This window comes from Amblyomma mixtum, chromosome 2, assembly GCF_055824585.1.
Source record: "Amblyomma mixtum isolate Tamu chromosome 2, ASM5582458v1, whole genome shotgun sequence".
In the NCBI taxonomy this organism is placed as follows: Eukaryota; Metazoa; Arthropoda; class Arachnida; order Ixodida; family Ixodidae; genus Amblyomma; species Amblyomma mixtum.
The window spans coordinates 206,088,031-206,101,538 of record NC_143013.1 but is presented as its reverse complement, the minus strand read 5'-3'; the positions used below and the strand labels follow the sequence as shown (position 1 = coordinate 206,101,538).

At 47.5% G+C, this 13,508-nt stretch overlaps 1 protein-coding gene across 1 annotated transcript in view; it reads left to right on the top strand.

The window, feature by feature from the left end:
- Positions 1-3,215, top strand: part of LOC149362340 (uncharacterized) — a 32,277-nt gene extending 29,062 nt beyond the window's left edge. The window contains exons 6-7 of the mRNA XM_089569699.1: positions 1,228-1,664; positions 2,691-3,215. Coding sequence (XP_089425825.1) covers positions 1,228-1,664; positions 2,691-3,151 — 898 coding nt within the window. The 3' untranslated portion in view covers positions 3,152-3,215. The remainder of the gene's footprint in view (positions 1-1,227; positions 1,665-2,690) is intronic.
- Positions 3,216-13,508: the final 10,293 nt, after the last annotated feature.

The window sequence follows — 13,508 nt, the reverse complement described above, 5'->3', positions numbered from 1 at the left end:
CGTTGATGTTAATAGTCATGTCAGTGCGAAATGCGATGACCTCTGAGAAATGTGATCGACGCCAGTCGCAATGCACCCGCGTATGCTACGTAGAGCTTAAAGCACAAAGAGCTTTGCTCTGAGGGGCTTCCCACACCGGCTGCGTCTTCAGCCTTATCGCATAAGCCCAATAACTTCACACGCCGCCCTAACCCCCTCGTCCCGAACATGTGACACTAAGAGTTACTCTATGCATCAACGTCACGCCGTGTGTCATCTGAAGTGCGTTTATTAAGGCGAGCGGTTTATCAAGGCGAGCGGGCGGGTGCTGTTACAATAAATGCGCAAGGGGCTTCACTAGGGAACGTAGCAGCAAGCGTGCTCGGCTGTCGTCGAATCGAATGCACGCCGCTCTCGGCCATGTTCAATTTCAAGCTGATAGCGAACTTTCGAGATAAAGCGTGCAAAGTTACTAGAACATCCTGGAACAGCGTATACTCGACTCCACCTGGATGCGATCAATCGAAATAAATCTGGTCGCGTCTTGCATCGCAAACAAAGCGATAAAAAAAGAAAGAACAAACACTACAAAGATTTGCTCTTTGCTCTTTCGACTTCTTGTATCCCTGCCGAGGCGGCCGCTTTTTCATCAAGGTGAAATCTAAAAGACGGCTTATGTGCGGTGCGATGTCAGCGTTAAAGAACCCTCGCTGATCGAAATTACTCCAGAGCCCGCCTCAACCAAACCTCTTCCTCACTCTCCTTCATTCTCTTCCCTCATAGCGGGATTGAAGTGTCCACGCAGAGTGAGATATTGCTTATTTCCTTAAGTCATATCCGCCGCGATGGCTCAGTGGTGAAGGTGTTCGGCTCCTGACCTGAAAGCACGGGTGGAATCCCGGCCGCGGCATTCACATTTCGATAGACGCGAAATGCTAGAGACCAGCATGCTGTGCGATGCATATAAGGAACTCCAGGTGGTCGAAATTATCCTGTCCCCTCCACTACGGCGTCTTTCATAACGCGAGTCCTTTTTGGACGTTAAACACCTTCCCTCATAATTCCATTTTTCATTTTTTCGGTCGCTTTCGTGATATTGTGGATGTAAAAAGATGCGCTTTGGTGTGAACTCTCTGACTGGCAGTAGCCCATGTGTCTTTTTTCCTGTGTGATATTGTCCTTTTATATTACGCTAGCTTAGGGCTCGCTAGCGGCTCTCATAGTCACGGGGAACCTGCGCTTTCACAGATTGACTCGGGAGGTAGACCCGCGTGTCACAAGTCCCCAGCTGAACGGCCCCATCCTCCTCAGCAACCAGCAGCAGGAACAGGCGTTTGTACCGCCTACGCCTCCCCCTGTGGACGAGCAGGGCGTTCCTCTTCCCGCTCTCGACCGGAAGGGTGCGGCCGAGAACCTGCGCGACCAGAGCGCCGCCGCCTCGGCGCGGACGGGCAGCGGGACGTTCGGCCACGAGCCGCTTTTCCCGGCCGACCTGTCCGAGAGCCTCGAGGAGCACAGCTTCGAGGACGACAGAGTGCACCACGTCCATCCAGTGCGACGGGACTCGCAGGAAGGCATCTTCGAAGAAACCTCCATGACGACGACGCCCTTCGACGACGTGCAGCTTCATGAGGACGAGGACCCGAGTCCGCCGAGGAAACAGCCACCCTTGCAGAATAAAAAAAGTAAGATAGGAGCCTAGGAAATTCTACTCAGCGTTTCTTTAACTGGCACTGAGGGAAACTAAATGGCAAAAATGAATGAAAATTACCTTCTAACATTCATATAAGAAATAAAAACTGAAAGTGCTAGGTGAAATCACACTAATATTGCATGGATGCTGGCTGCCACTTGGTGGCTATGATAAAGAAAAAACACCCTTTTCTTCTCTCAAGAACCTCACACACTCAATGTGATCGCACTCGCCAAACGAATTTGCTTGCATGGCAGCCCAAGGGTCTCGTAGCAAGGAAAAAGTTGACAAGCACTCATAGAGGTTGCGGCAAAGTATGCGTTAACATCAGTGCCCTTTTCTGCGGCTTATTTGTGTTCTAGCTTTCAAACCTCGGAGTCTTGATGTTTGCGTTTCATATCCCCTATGAGAGGCATTAGTCGACGCTGCTTGTGCTCTTTATTCTCCGTCCGACACGCATTGGCTTCCCTGTGGCGCTGAATGATGGTATCCCTAACAGGGCTGCCCCTCCCTTCTAAGCTATTGAAGCTTAACCTGCCGAGCGTGGGGGACTTCTTCATCGCTGACCGTAGGCGCAGAATTTCGAATGTCGAAGAATCGAAAGGCGACCGCCGCGGCCGGGTTCGAACCCGCGTCTTTTGGTTCAGCAGTCGACCACCATAGCCACTTAGCCACCGCGACGGTTGGTCACAGAAGGTATTCAAGGTGGAAAAAAAAATGTCGCCAGAGCGACACAGGTGTGTGAATGGGGCTTAACAACTTGCTGGGACACAGAGGACACATGAAACTCTGCTCAAAGCTGATTTGACACACTGAAGAGTCTTTGCGGGCAGTGAATTTTTGCATGGATACCGATGATACTTATGGTTTTAATAGAGTTTGATCGAGACAACAATGTAGCATTATTTGAATGTTTTGGTGCTGCCTGGTCCGTCACCGTTTGACCCGTGAGAGTCGCCATCACCTTCCTTTTGGGAAGTGCTCACATTAGGGCACCTGCCTTTTTTTTCCTCGACAGAACCGCAGTTCAAAAAGGGCCAGCAGAACAAGGACGAAGTGCGCGCCTTCTTCGACTCCCTGAAGACTGTTTCCACCGAACCCGAGACCACAACCCAGCAAGGCCAGGGCAGTAGGCAAGCGCCGAGTTTCAGCGAAGGCTACACCTATCCTGGGCAACCGGCTGACGGCGCTCAAGACCAGTTTGCAGGACAGCGACAGGCGCCCTATCCGGCCTACTATCCCGCTGATGCTGACGAGACCGTCGGGCTGCGTCTTCCTCCGCTGGGCGTGGACGAGGGCGAGCGTTACGCAGAGACGGCTCCCTACGGGGCCAGCCAGTTCGCGAACGCCAGGGCTTCTACAGATGCCGGAGACGGGATGATGTCCCCGACCTCCGGCTACGCGTCGCCCGATTACGGCGCGTACGAACCATCGACGCAGCAAACCACCACTTCATCCCTGCCGGGCAGGCGGTATTAGTTATACGCTTCCGAACATTCGGTGTTTCAGTGAGAAAATCCAACACCCTGGACTGGCGCTTCTGTTGTCCATATTTCTCTTAGACCGCAATTGAAAACTAGTGTTTTTCATTTCTTTACTTTTTTTTCGTGTACGTTCTTGTTTAACTTCTACGCGGATTTATATTTGGGTTGTGGTTCAATTTCCGCCGAGGCCTCAGGCTCGAATGGTCGAATGAACGGCAATTTATTCTGAGGCACACGAACAGCTGTTTTTCTCCCAATGCAATACGCGTGTCAATAAATTTGTGATTGAGCGATGCAATAGGTAAATGAAAAAACGAGCAAAAATCTCGGGTTCGTTATTGGCTTTCCTTTGTTAGGTACGCTGCAATGCTTCGTGTTCAAGGCGCGTGAAAGCACTGCGAAAGGCATCTTCCAAGACGACTACTGCTCGGGCGCGTTGTTGGTGATGTAAAATTAGAACAAACTGCGACGCCATCTAGAAAAGTTTATCCTGGCTTCTTTCTTCAAATGACACTTGTAAAGGCAAAACACCGTCGGTGCGGGCAAGAGGACGATAATGAAAAGTTCGCTGACTAAACTTAGGCTTTATAGATTTAAAAAATATTTCTGTTAAAAGCATTAAAAAAGTCACTATAGTAACTGAGTTATGCGGCCAGGTGGACACAAAGCGTGAGAAAAATTGTATCTGTAACCCGAGTAGTTGAGTGAAATTAATTAACTTTGTATTCACTGCAGTTAACTTGCATGTTTATATCGAAAACGTCGAGGCAGTGGCATTCAAAGACTTTTCTATTTTCACAACTTTAGTAACGCGCCTGTACTTAAATTTCAGCAGAAACCGTCAAATTACGCATGTGAGACGCAGCACTCAGCATGAGGCTTGTCCCTGATGTGACGCAGCTGGTGCGTATGACACTCCACCTGACAAGAATGTGAAGATGCAGGCGACGGTGATAACTTTTCGTCCTTTTGCCAGCAAAACCAAAGAATCACTGTGCTGGTGGCGTAGGGGTGTGTTCTTTAGGCGATGTTTCTTTAGGCGATGGCTTCTAGAGTGGCTGATAAGACGTGGTTCTGCTTTATATTTCGCTTGGGGTCAAGCCCCAGCGATACACACTGCTGGCAAAGGCAGGAAATTTATAACTGTTGCTTGTAACCCCACATTCTTGTCAGAAGTGTCATATACAACAGCTGCATCACATCAGGCAGAATCTTCATTCCAAGCACCGTGGCATCGCATGCGTAAGTTACATGGTTTGGCCTGAAATTTATGACATGCATACCTCAGGACACAGGCACGTTGCTAAAATTGTACAAAATAGAATAGTCTGAATGCCAAAGCCGCTAAGCGTCAGCAAACATGCACGTTAATTGCCGCCGCGAATAAAATGTCGAAGCTGTTTTAGTTGTCACTTATGTTACGATGACAATTTTTCCCTCTGTGTCCATTTGGCCGTACAACCCATTTACGATAACTACTATTGTGTATTGCTTTCCAATTTTCTTTTTAATCTGCAAAGCCTATTTCTGAACACCCTGTATAAGCATGAATATTTTGGTTTTCTCGCTATGTTAGTGCTCGCAATAAGCTGACCTCATGGAATGCATCTCGAACGTGCGACTTAAACTTCTAATTGTTATCACGTTCTCAAATCTAGGCTAACGCGGACAAAATTACCATAGATTTCAGACTAACATCATACGCTGTAAGTGTTCACATGTCACGGACAAGCTTGCGTACAAGGCCGTCCGTACAAGGCTTTCAAGGTTCGTATAATCACATAGCACAAACTGTTCAGAGTTCCAGTAGAGCAAATAAACCGGTTCTTCAATCAAACTTTCCTCACCGTAGATCATTCAGAGCTTGTCAAGTGAAGAAGCGCTAATATTTAATGTGCGAACAACAAACAAGTGCGAATCCTGAACGCCGATGCATTCCACATCGGATTGAGTGAAACTTTGCCCATACCACGTGCAGCAATCCTCAAAAGGAACGTCTGACGTAACCAACAGATTGATAAAGAACCTCAGACGAACAAGGCAACACGTCAGTTGTCCATTTCAATTTAGCACTAAAAATAAAGTTGCTTTTAACATTGCCACCGTGCGATGTTTATGGCTTCTGCAACTCACTGCGACATTAAAGCACGATAGCGCGTGCCTGCTTGGAGAAGTTCTCAGTCAGGGCAATTGTCTAGTTTATATCAACGCCAGGAAAGAGAGCGCATGTAGCACTAGCTCAGAGAGGGTCTAATTTCTGTTGCCCATTGGGACAAAAGACAAAGGTGAAGTCGTACAGGCCCTACAGAAGCGAAGCTCTAAGCTGGCGCCACAAACCTTCGTTAGCTTCATTGATTCGGTGCTGCAGACTTGCCAAGCTTCATTTCATTTACTTAATGTGCTCATTGATAAGAAGAGAAAAAACGACCCCATGGGTGGATTGGCGAGCTCGCACCATAGAGCCGTCATTAACGGCAATGCAATAGATGTTCGCGACCAGTTTAGTCCATGCTGACCCGAAAGACGCGGGTTCGATCCCGGCCGCGGCGGTTGAATTTCTTTGGAGGAGAAATTCTAGAGGCCCGTGTATTGTGCGATGTCAGTGCACGTTAAAGAACCCCAGGTGGTCGAAATTTCCGGAGCCCTCCACAACGGCGTCTCTCATAGCCTTAGTCGCTTTGGGACGTTAAACCCCATAAACCAAACCAAACCAGTTCAGTTCTGAAGCTGTGATGAATTCCCAACGACCGTGCATTTTCAGACACCAGAAAATGAGTGAAGGTTCTGGCACATGCTAATGATTAGGATTTGATGAGTCCAAACATGCAGTAGTTTTGGCAGTCTTGTTCCTAAATAAGACTCCACAGCGCTACACTTCGTCCAAATCACAGCCTACGATATTGGTTAAGAATAAGTTCGAAATATTATTGTCTATACCCCGTGCGAACAGTTCATTAGATACCAATAGCTTCAAAGGTGCAATTAGTGCCATTAGAAGCGGTGGCAGTTGCGTTCGTTCAGTTCCTGTGTTCAGGTTGTCTGCTACTTTTATTTCTTTACTCGATTTCTCTTTAATGCGGACCCTTGTCTTGCCCTCACTCCTCCTGCGTTCCTCTCCACGTTCTCGTTTACTACACGTGTCCAGCTCCAGCAATAAAGCTTTTTGATCATCATACATGTTTTCTTCTCTCTATCGCGTCGTTTCATAGTTTTTGCCTTTGTTTACGATATGCCCTTTTAGTACCCCGACTTCGACTCTGTCGCCCTTTTTCTCTTTACCATGTTTGAGTACGGGATGTTTTACTCAGCAGCCTAAGAACTTTTACCTCAACCGAATTTGTTGTCTTTATCTTCGTGTTTTGTCGTTGGTCGCAATTAACAGTTATTTACACTGCTGTGTACCCGTGACTGTTATGTCAGGTGTGACGCGCACTCCATTGTTTTTTTTTTTATATTAAGTTTAGTTCGGAATAATTCGAAATTGGCCTAACTCGACCATCAGTCGTCAGTCTCAGAGTGTAATTTCGTTGCTAAGCCTCCGTTTCGGTCTACAGTGCCTGCTACCTTTCAATCCTGGAGGTAGGGAACTACTTGCTTCGTCTTATACCATGGCGCAGTTTCCTGAGAAAAAAGCATTGAGCAATGTGAAACCTGCCGAAAGCATCATCGTCCCTATCTCACTTTTTTTTACTTTCTCTATAATGAACAAAAATAATAAATGCTTATTCGCAAGTACTTTATATTCTTATTGTTCAGGGCGGCAAGAGGCTCAAAATATGGAGTGCATTTTTGCAAAAAATTCCTCCTACTCGTAAGATGATGTTAGCGGATTTTCAAAGAAAAATATCTATCAGAAAAGAATACAGAGTGAACCTGATCCAACAAAGGAGTACAACATATTAAGGCGAAAGCCTTTAATGTCTCATCGTTGTAAGCAGCAGTTGCCGACAGAAATGTCACGCTTTTCAATTGGTCGAAACGGCCGTGACGTCACAGTGCGCGAATTTTAAACGGGGCCAATTGTACTTTGGCTAGTAACCATGCAACCAACTGAAGGGATCGTATAGTGATGCTCCAAGTCAGTGGAACTGAGCTTAGTTAATTGCTTAATTACCCAATTAGCCTAATTAACTTTCTAGTCAAGCCATATAAATAAATAAAACCGAGCAGGAAATTGGTCGAGCTCGGGAATCGAACCCCAGTCTTCGGCGTGCGAGACGAGCATGTTATCCACTCAGCCATGCCAGCTCGATGGTTTCGAATGAACAAAGGCACGTCTAATGAATGCGGTGTCTTCGCTCACTCCCATCCTCCTCCCTTCCTTTCCGGCGAGGTTTAGGTGTCCACCGAGATATGAGAGACAGATACATTTCCTTTCCTCAAAAACCAATTTACCGACGAGCGAGGCGTAGAACTGAATGGGCAATGGCGTTCTCTGGACTCCCTGGCAGCGTTGCAAGATGCTGTCGCGTTCCACTCTTAGAGGCGAAGCTTAAAATCTTAACCACGCATCAGTGATCAAACTTTAAGTAAAAAAATTGCCCCCCTGAATTTTGACGGGTGTTCACCGAGATATGTGAGACAGTTACTGCGTAATTTCCTTTCCTCGAATACAATTTTCATTTTCTTCATTACGGGCCCTCTTTGTCTGCTTGCCCACTTCCTCCCTTCCTCTACGGTGCGGTTAAGGTGTCCACCGAGATTACAGAGAATTACTGCGCCATTTCCTTTCCTCAAAAAGCGTTGCGTTCAAAGGGCAAGGCATCGCGTCGAACGGGTGGTGGCGTTCCGTGGACTCCCTGGCAGCGCTACAACACGCTGTCGCGTTCCACTGTCGCGTTCAGACTGTCCCTGGTGCGGCGGTACACCTACACTCTATCACATTACCTGGGAGTGCGAAAGAAACATAGCATTCCACAATTATCAAACACCGAGTGAGGAGCAATGGGAGAGCTGTCTCTCCAGCAGCGAGCTCGAGGTCCAGAGGGCCTTGGTACAGCACGCTGTTGAAGCGGCACGACTCAGTGGAGCCCTGGACTGAGGGCCCACCCTTGCTCGAAGACTCAAGTCGCCAGCGCCCAAGCAGGACGACCAAGAAGTCTTCATCTCCGCGAATCTCTTGAAAGAGCAATAAAAGTTTTCTCTCTCTCTCTCTCTCTCCACTGCTAAAGGCGAAGCTTAAGCGTCATTAATTAGCAGTTAATTAGTATTCAGGCATTAATCAGTAATTAACGCGAAGGGAGGAAGATGGAAGTGAACGAAGACACCGTATTCACTAGACGCGCCTTTATTCACTCCAAACCATCGAGCTGGCATGCCGGAGTGGTAGCGTCAGAGCCGTATATTCCCTTCGGGAGGGAATATACGGCTCTGGGTAGCGTGCTCGTCTCGCACTCCGAAGACCCGGGTTCGATTCCCCAACTCGACCAATTTCCTACCCGGTTGTATTTATTTATCTGGTATGACTATAAAGGTTACGAGGGGGTACCCAAAAGAAACCGGACTTATTTTTGTTTGAACTTATTTGTTCGCATTTTAAGCACAGACCTTCAATCTCCTTCAAAGTATTCCCCACTTGCAATGATACGCAAGTCAAATCTTTCATTCCATTCTTCAAAACATTGTATAAATTCATCTTTTGTGATGCTTGACAGTGCCTCCGTCGTTTTTTTTTCTTCACCTCAGCAACATCAGCGAAACGCTTTCCATTTACCTATTTTTTCATTCTAGGAAACAAAGAAAGTAGGATGGGGCAAGGTCGGGAGAGTATGAGGGTTGAGGAATAGGGGTCATGCCATTTTTGGTCCAAAATTGTCGTAGAGACAGGGCTGTCTGAGCAGGGGCATTGCCATGATGAAAAAACCAGTCACCCGGCCGCCACAAATCAGGCCGCTTCCACCGCACACTGTTGTCCAATCTTTCCAAAACATCCTAGTAGAAAGCTTCGTTAACTGTCTGACCCTGCGGAGCAAATTCTCAATGGACGACTCTTCTCACGTCGAAAAAACAAATCAGCATTGTTTTGAGGTTTGGTTTTACCTGACGAGCTTTCTTGAGGCGAGGTGAATTTGAAGTTTTCCATTGGCATGATTGTTGCTTTGATTCAGGATTCGATTCAGGAACACTTGAGTTGTCCCCATAGCATCGTCCTTGTACGTCTTTCTTAATATTTCAAGAGTTTCCTTTCAACTTTCTCCGAGCAAAAATCAGAATTTCACCGGCGCACGCTGTTCACGAAAAGCAGCCATTGCAAAAACGACATTCACACAAACCAGTCGTCACTCTAAAACTCTGCCTAAACTAGTCTGACCTCCTTCAACGACGGCACTCGGTTTACTGACTCTGGAATGTTCGTTCTATGCGCTGCTAGTGGCAAAACGAGGACCACAGAAGCTTTGCCGACCAAAAAATTTAGTCCGGTTTCTTTTGGGTACCCCCTCGTAATTAGACAAATGAGTTAATTAAGCGAAACTAAACTCAGTCCGACTTGGAGCATCACTATACGATCCCTTTAATTAGTTGCATGGTTACTAGGCAATGTACGATTGGCCCCGTTTGAAATTCGCGCACTGTGACGTAACGATCATTTCGACTAATTGAAAAGCGTGACATTTCTGTCGACAGCTCTTGCTTACAACGATGAGGCATTAAAGGCTTCCGCCTTAATACTCAATAGGAAAAATTCTGGGCCTTTAAATAGACCGCAAGAAGTCAGACTTAAAACCGGTCAAAATTCCTTTCCCCGGGCCCCGGTGCTGTCGGAATAAAACAAGTCAAGAATGTCGGATTAGACAAAGCCTCGCCAGTGTCGTCACCGCCGTAAGAATCTGACCCCTCTGTTGCAGCAGCTTCCAGTCCAGTTTCTAGCGTTTCGTGAAGCAGTTGGTGAACATCCCGGATACCTCCTTCACGGGCCATATTACGAGGCGTTACTATCCTACTCTGGAGTTATTCGCCGATTGTGCTCACAAATCGAGATTCTGTTCGAAGAGCAGCCACCATGAGCAGCATTAGCTTGCATATTGAAGCTGAATGCATATTGGCAACTGATTTTATCATGCGATTGAGCAGGGCCAAGTCTCAGGCGCAGTCGGGTCACGTATTTTTTTTTATTTCGACTGCCATGCTAGGCATTTCCTGCTTTGTCAAAGTGTCTTAAAAAAGTAGACCTTTTATAGTCCATATCTATAGGTAATCCGTACAAAGCAAAATTACCGCTTTTAAACGAGTAAAGCCCGCGCACTATACTTCGGAAAATACGTTATTAAGCAAAAAAAAATGTATTCTTTTGCCGGTTGCTACAAAACTAAACACAGTGATCATCTCACTGAATTCAAGAAATATATAAATAATCCAAACATACAACTAAACAAAGCAATGCGCGCAGACTGTCAAAATAAATTTTCCTCGGTATTGCGCAATCCTAAAATTCGTTGGCAAGCATTTGATCAGTGATGTCACTTAATAAATGTCTTTTGCCGTCCGAATTAAAAGTAAGCGACATCTTTTACTCGCGTATACTTCTAGCAAATGAATTTAACTTGTATTTCCTACCGCCCTATTAACAGGCATCCTTTGCTACAGCCGCCATCAAGAATATCCCCTCGCCTAAACCACAGCCATCCCATAGCTCCCATGAAAGGTCGTACGTCAGCTATGAATGATTCATTCTTTCCAGATTCAATAGCCAGATGGAATGCCCTGCCTGATCATATTGCTTCTTGCCCAGATCGAGCAATTTTCCGTACTGAATTAGCGAGTCACCTGTGTCTTACGTGATGTATTCGGCTTTATCAAATAATCTGATCCTGTGTTGCTGTCTCCTTTCATGGTTTTTTTTTGCTTTGTTTCGTTTATTTGCTTCTTTGTTTTTGTTTTTGTTGAGCTGGTATCATATGTTGTTACACACTGTTCTTGCCCCCGCCTTATGTAATGCCCACGGGCCCTTAAGGCTTCAATAAATGAAATGAAATAAACGAAACCCTGGCGCCCTTTCGATCTGCCTAGAACGTACACTACTAAGCTAGCTGAATGCTATACATCAATTTAGCAACTCAATGTTTTTATCTCCTGTTACTAGCAACGAAGGAGTATCTATCATCAATGTTTTTCCAAACCAATATTCTCCTGGTGCCGCCGCGGTGGCTCAGTGGTTATGGTGCTCGGCTTCTGGCCCGAAAGACGCGGGTTCGATCCCGTCAGCGGTGGTTGAATTTCTTTGGAGGAGAAATTCTAGAGGCCCGTGTACTGTGCGATGTCAGTGCACGTTATAGAACCCCAGGTGGTCGAAATTTCCGGAGCCCTCCACTACGGCGTCTCTCATAGCCTTAGTCGCTTTGGGACGTTAAACCCCATAAAACCAACCAATCTCCTTGAACAAAGTGGTCACCACAGACATTTTCCTTTGTTTTGTAAAGCCTTTCATAGCCTTAAGGACAAAATGTTGCTTAAAAAAATAAAGATGTATGCAATTCGTGGAATAGCGCATCAATTATTAGGAAGTTGACTTCAGATCTGTTTTCATGCTGATCAATTTCATATATTCATTAATGAAACAAAATTAATGCTCTTCTATCCTAAAAATAAGCCTACTGATTATGAAATCGCTCTACGCCTTAATGATTGGGAGTCTGTTTTCACAATAACCTAAGCTGGTCTGGACATGTCAGTACTATTCATGTTGTTACGTAAATTTACGCACACAAGGAATAGTCACAGAGGGATGCTGACAGCAGCTCAGTCGAACCACTGCCGGCCAACAGCGCACAGACCACACTTCATCCTCTTCGCGCTGCGCGCACGTGCCCAGCACTGTCTTCTTCGCTGTCCACTGACACAATTCCCGGAGGCGAAAGCATCGTCCCGATGCTAAGTGGAAGGTGGAGCAGGTGCACGGTACGGCTTGAGGCGAACTACGTGAACAACGTCAGTGGCAGGGGGGGGGGGGGGGGGGGGGGGATGACGACGGAGGATCGAGGGGAGCAACCTCATAAGTCACGTCGGTCACCCGACGGAGCACGCGATAAGGGCCCTTATACTGACGAAGTACAGTTTCTCGGAAAGACCGACACGGCGAGATGGAGACCAAACGAGGACGAGTGATTCTGGCGCCAGGGCTCTAATGTATTTAGTAAGCACTTTGTCCACCTCCTGCTGAATGATGTTCCGTTCTGTACTTGAGACTCTATACGGACGTCTGTGGATAGGAGCGGCGTCACCGATGTTTATGCGATGCGTAACCAAAGAGGTCCGAGCCAAAGGGCGGTTGTCGAAGTCAAAGATGTCGTGAAAAAAGGAAAGAAGACACCTGAGGTCGTGAGTTTGTAGTGGTAAGAGGTCAGGGACAATCATTTTTGCGTATTCGTCAGATGGTGGGACGTCGCACTCGGAGCATTTCGGCGAGGGGGATACACAGCCGGTAACAGCCGATACAACGCAGTCAGAAGCAGGGCACAGCGTGGCGAGCGACATGCCTTGGGGAAGCGGTTGAACGTGCGATGAAAAGTTGAGGATTGGAAGGGACGCTTGATTGGCACACATAGCGACCACTGTATGCGCGAGGGCAACACTCCGTGTCAGAGGCACATCAAGGGCTGGAGTAACGATGTAATGGCCATCAGGAACTCGTGGGACTGAGGAGAATGATGCGTAAGTGACGGTTTTGGGGTTCAGGCGTACAAAATCCACAGTACATAGGCGATGGACAACTGGAGCCGGTGGCTCCTCGGTAAAAGGTAGGGCGAGCTGAACGAGACTTGTGGCGCAATCTATGAGGGCAGAATGTTCGGAAAGAAAATCAAGGCCAAGGATGAGGCCATGGGGGCAGTGTTTGATGACAGTGAAGGGAACCGAAGTATGGCGGCCGGCGATTGACACACGGGCTGGGCACATTCCAACGACAGCGGAAGTACCGCCATCGGCGACACGAACAGCGGAGTGGGCAGGAGTGAGCACTTTCCTTAGGCGACGGCGTAGACGGGCATTCATAACGGAGACATGCGCTCCCGTGTCGATGAGAGCGGTAACAGGGATCCCGTCCACGTCGATACTAAGTATGTTCCTTCGGGCATGGAGAGTCAAAGGAGGATTTTCAAGTTCGGTCGTCGGAGCAGCATCACCTCCAGACGCTGCAGCCATCAGTTTTCCGAACGGGATCGAGCATACGGGCCAGGAGATGACGGGCGGCGAGATAGGGGCGACGGAGATCGACGACGGTAAGGCGACGACGAGCGGTTGGTGGGAGGGGCTTCAGCGTCGGAGCTTGCGAACTGTGGTGCAGGGGGCGACGACGAGCGGCGGGAATAGACAGAATTAGGATAGCGGCGATAGGTCGATGACGGATGGCTTCTGCA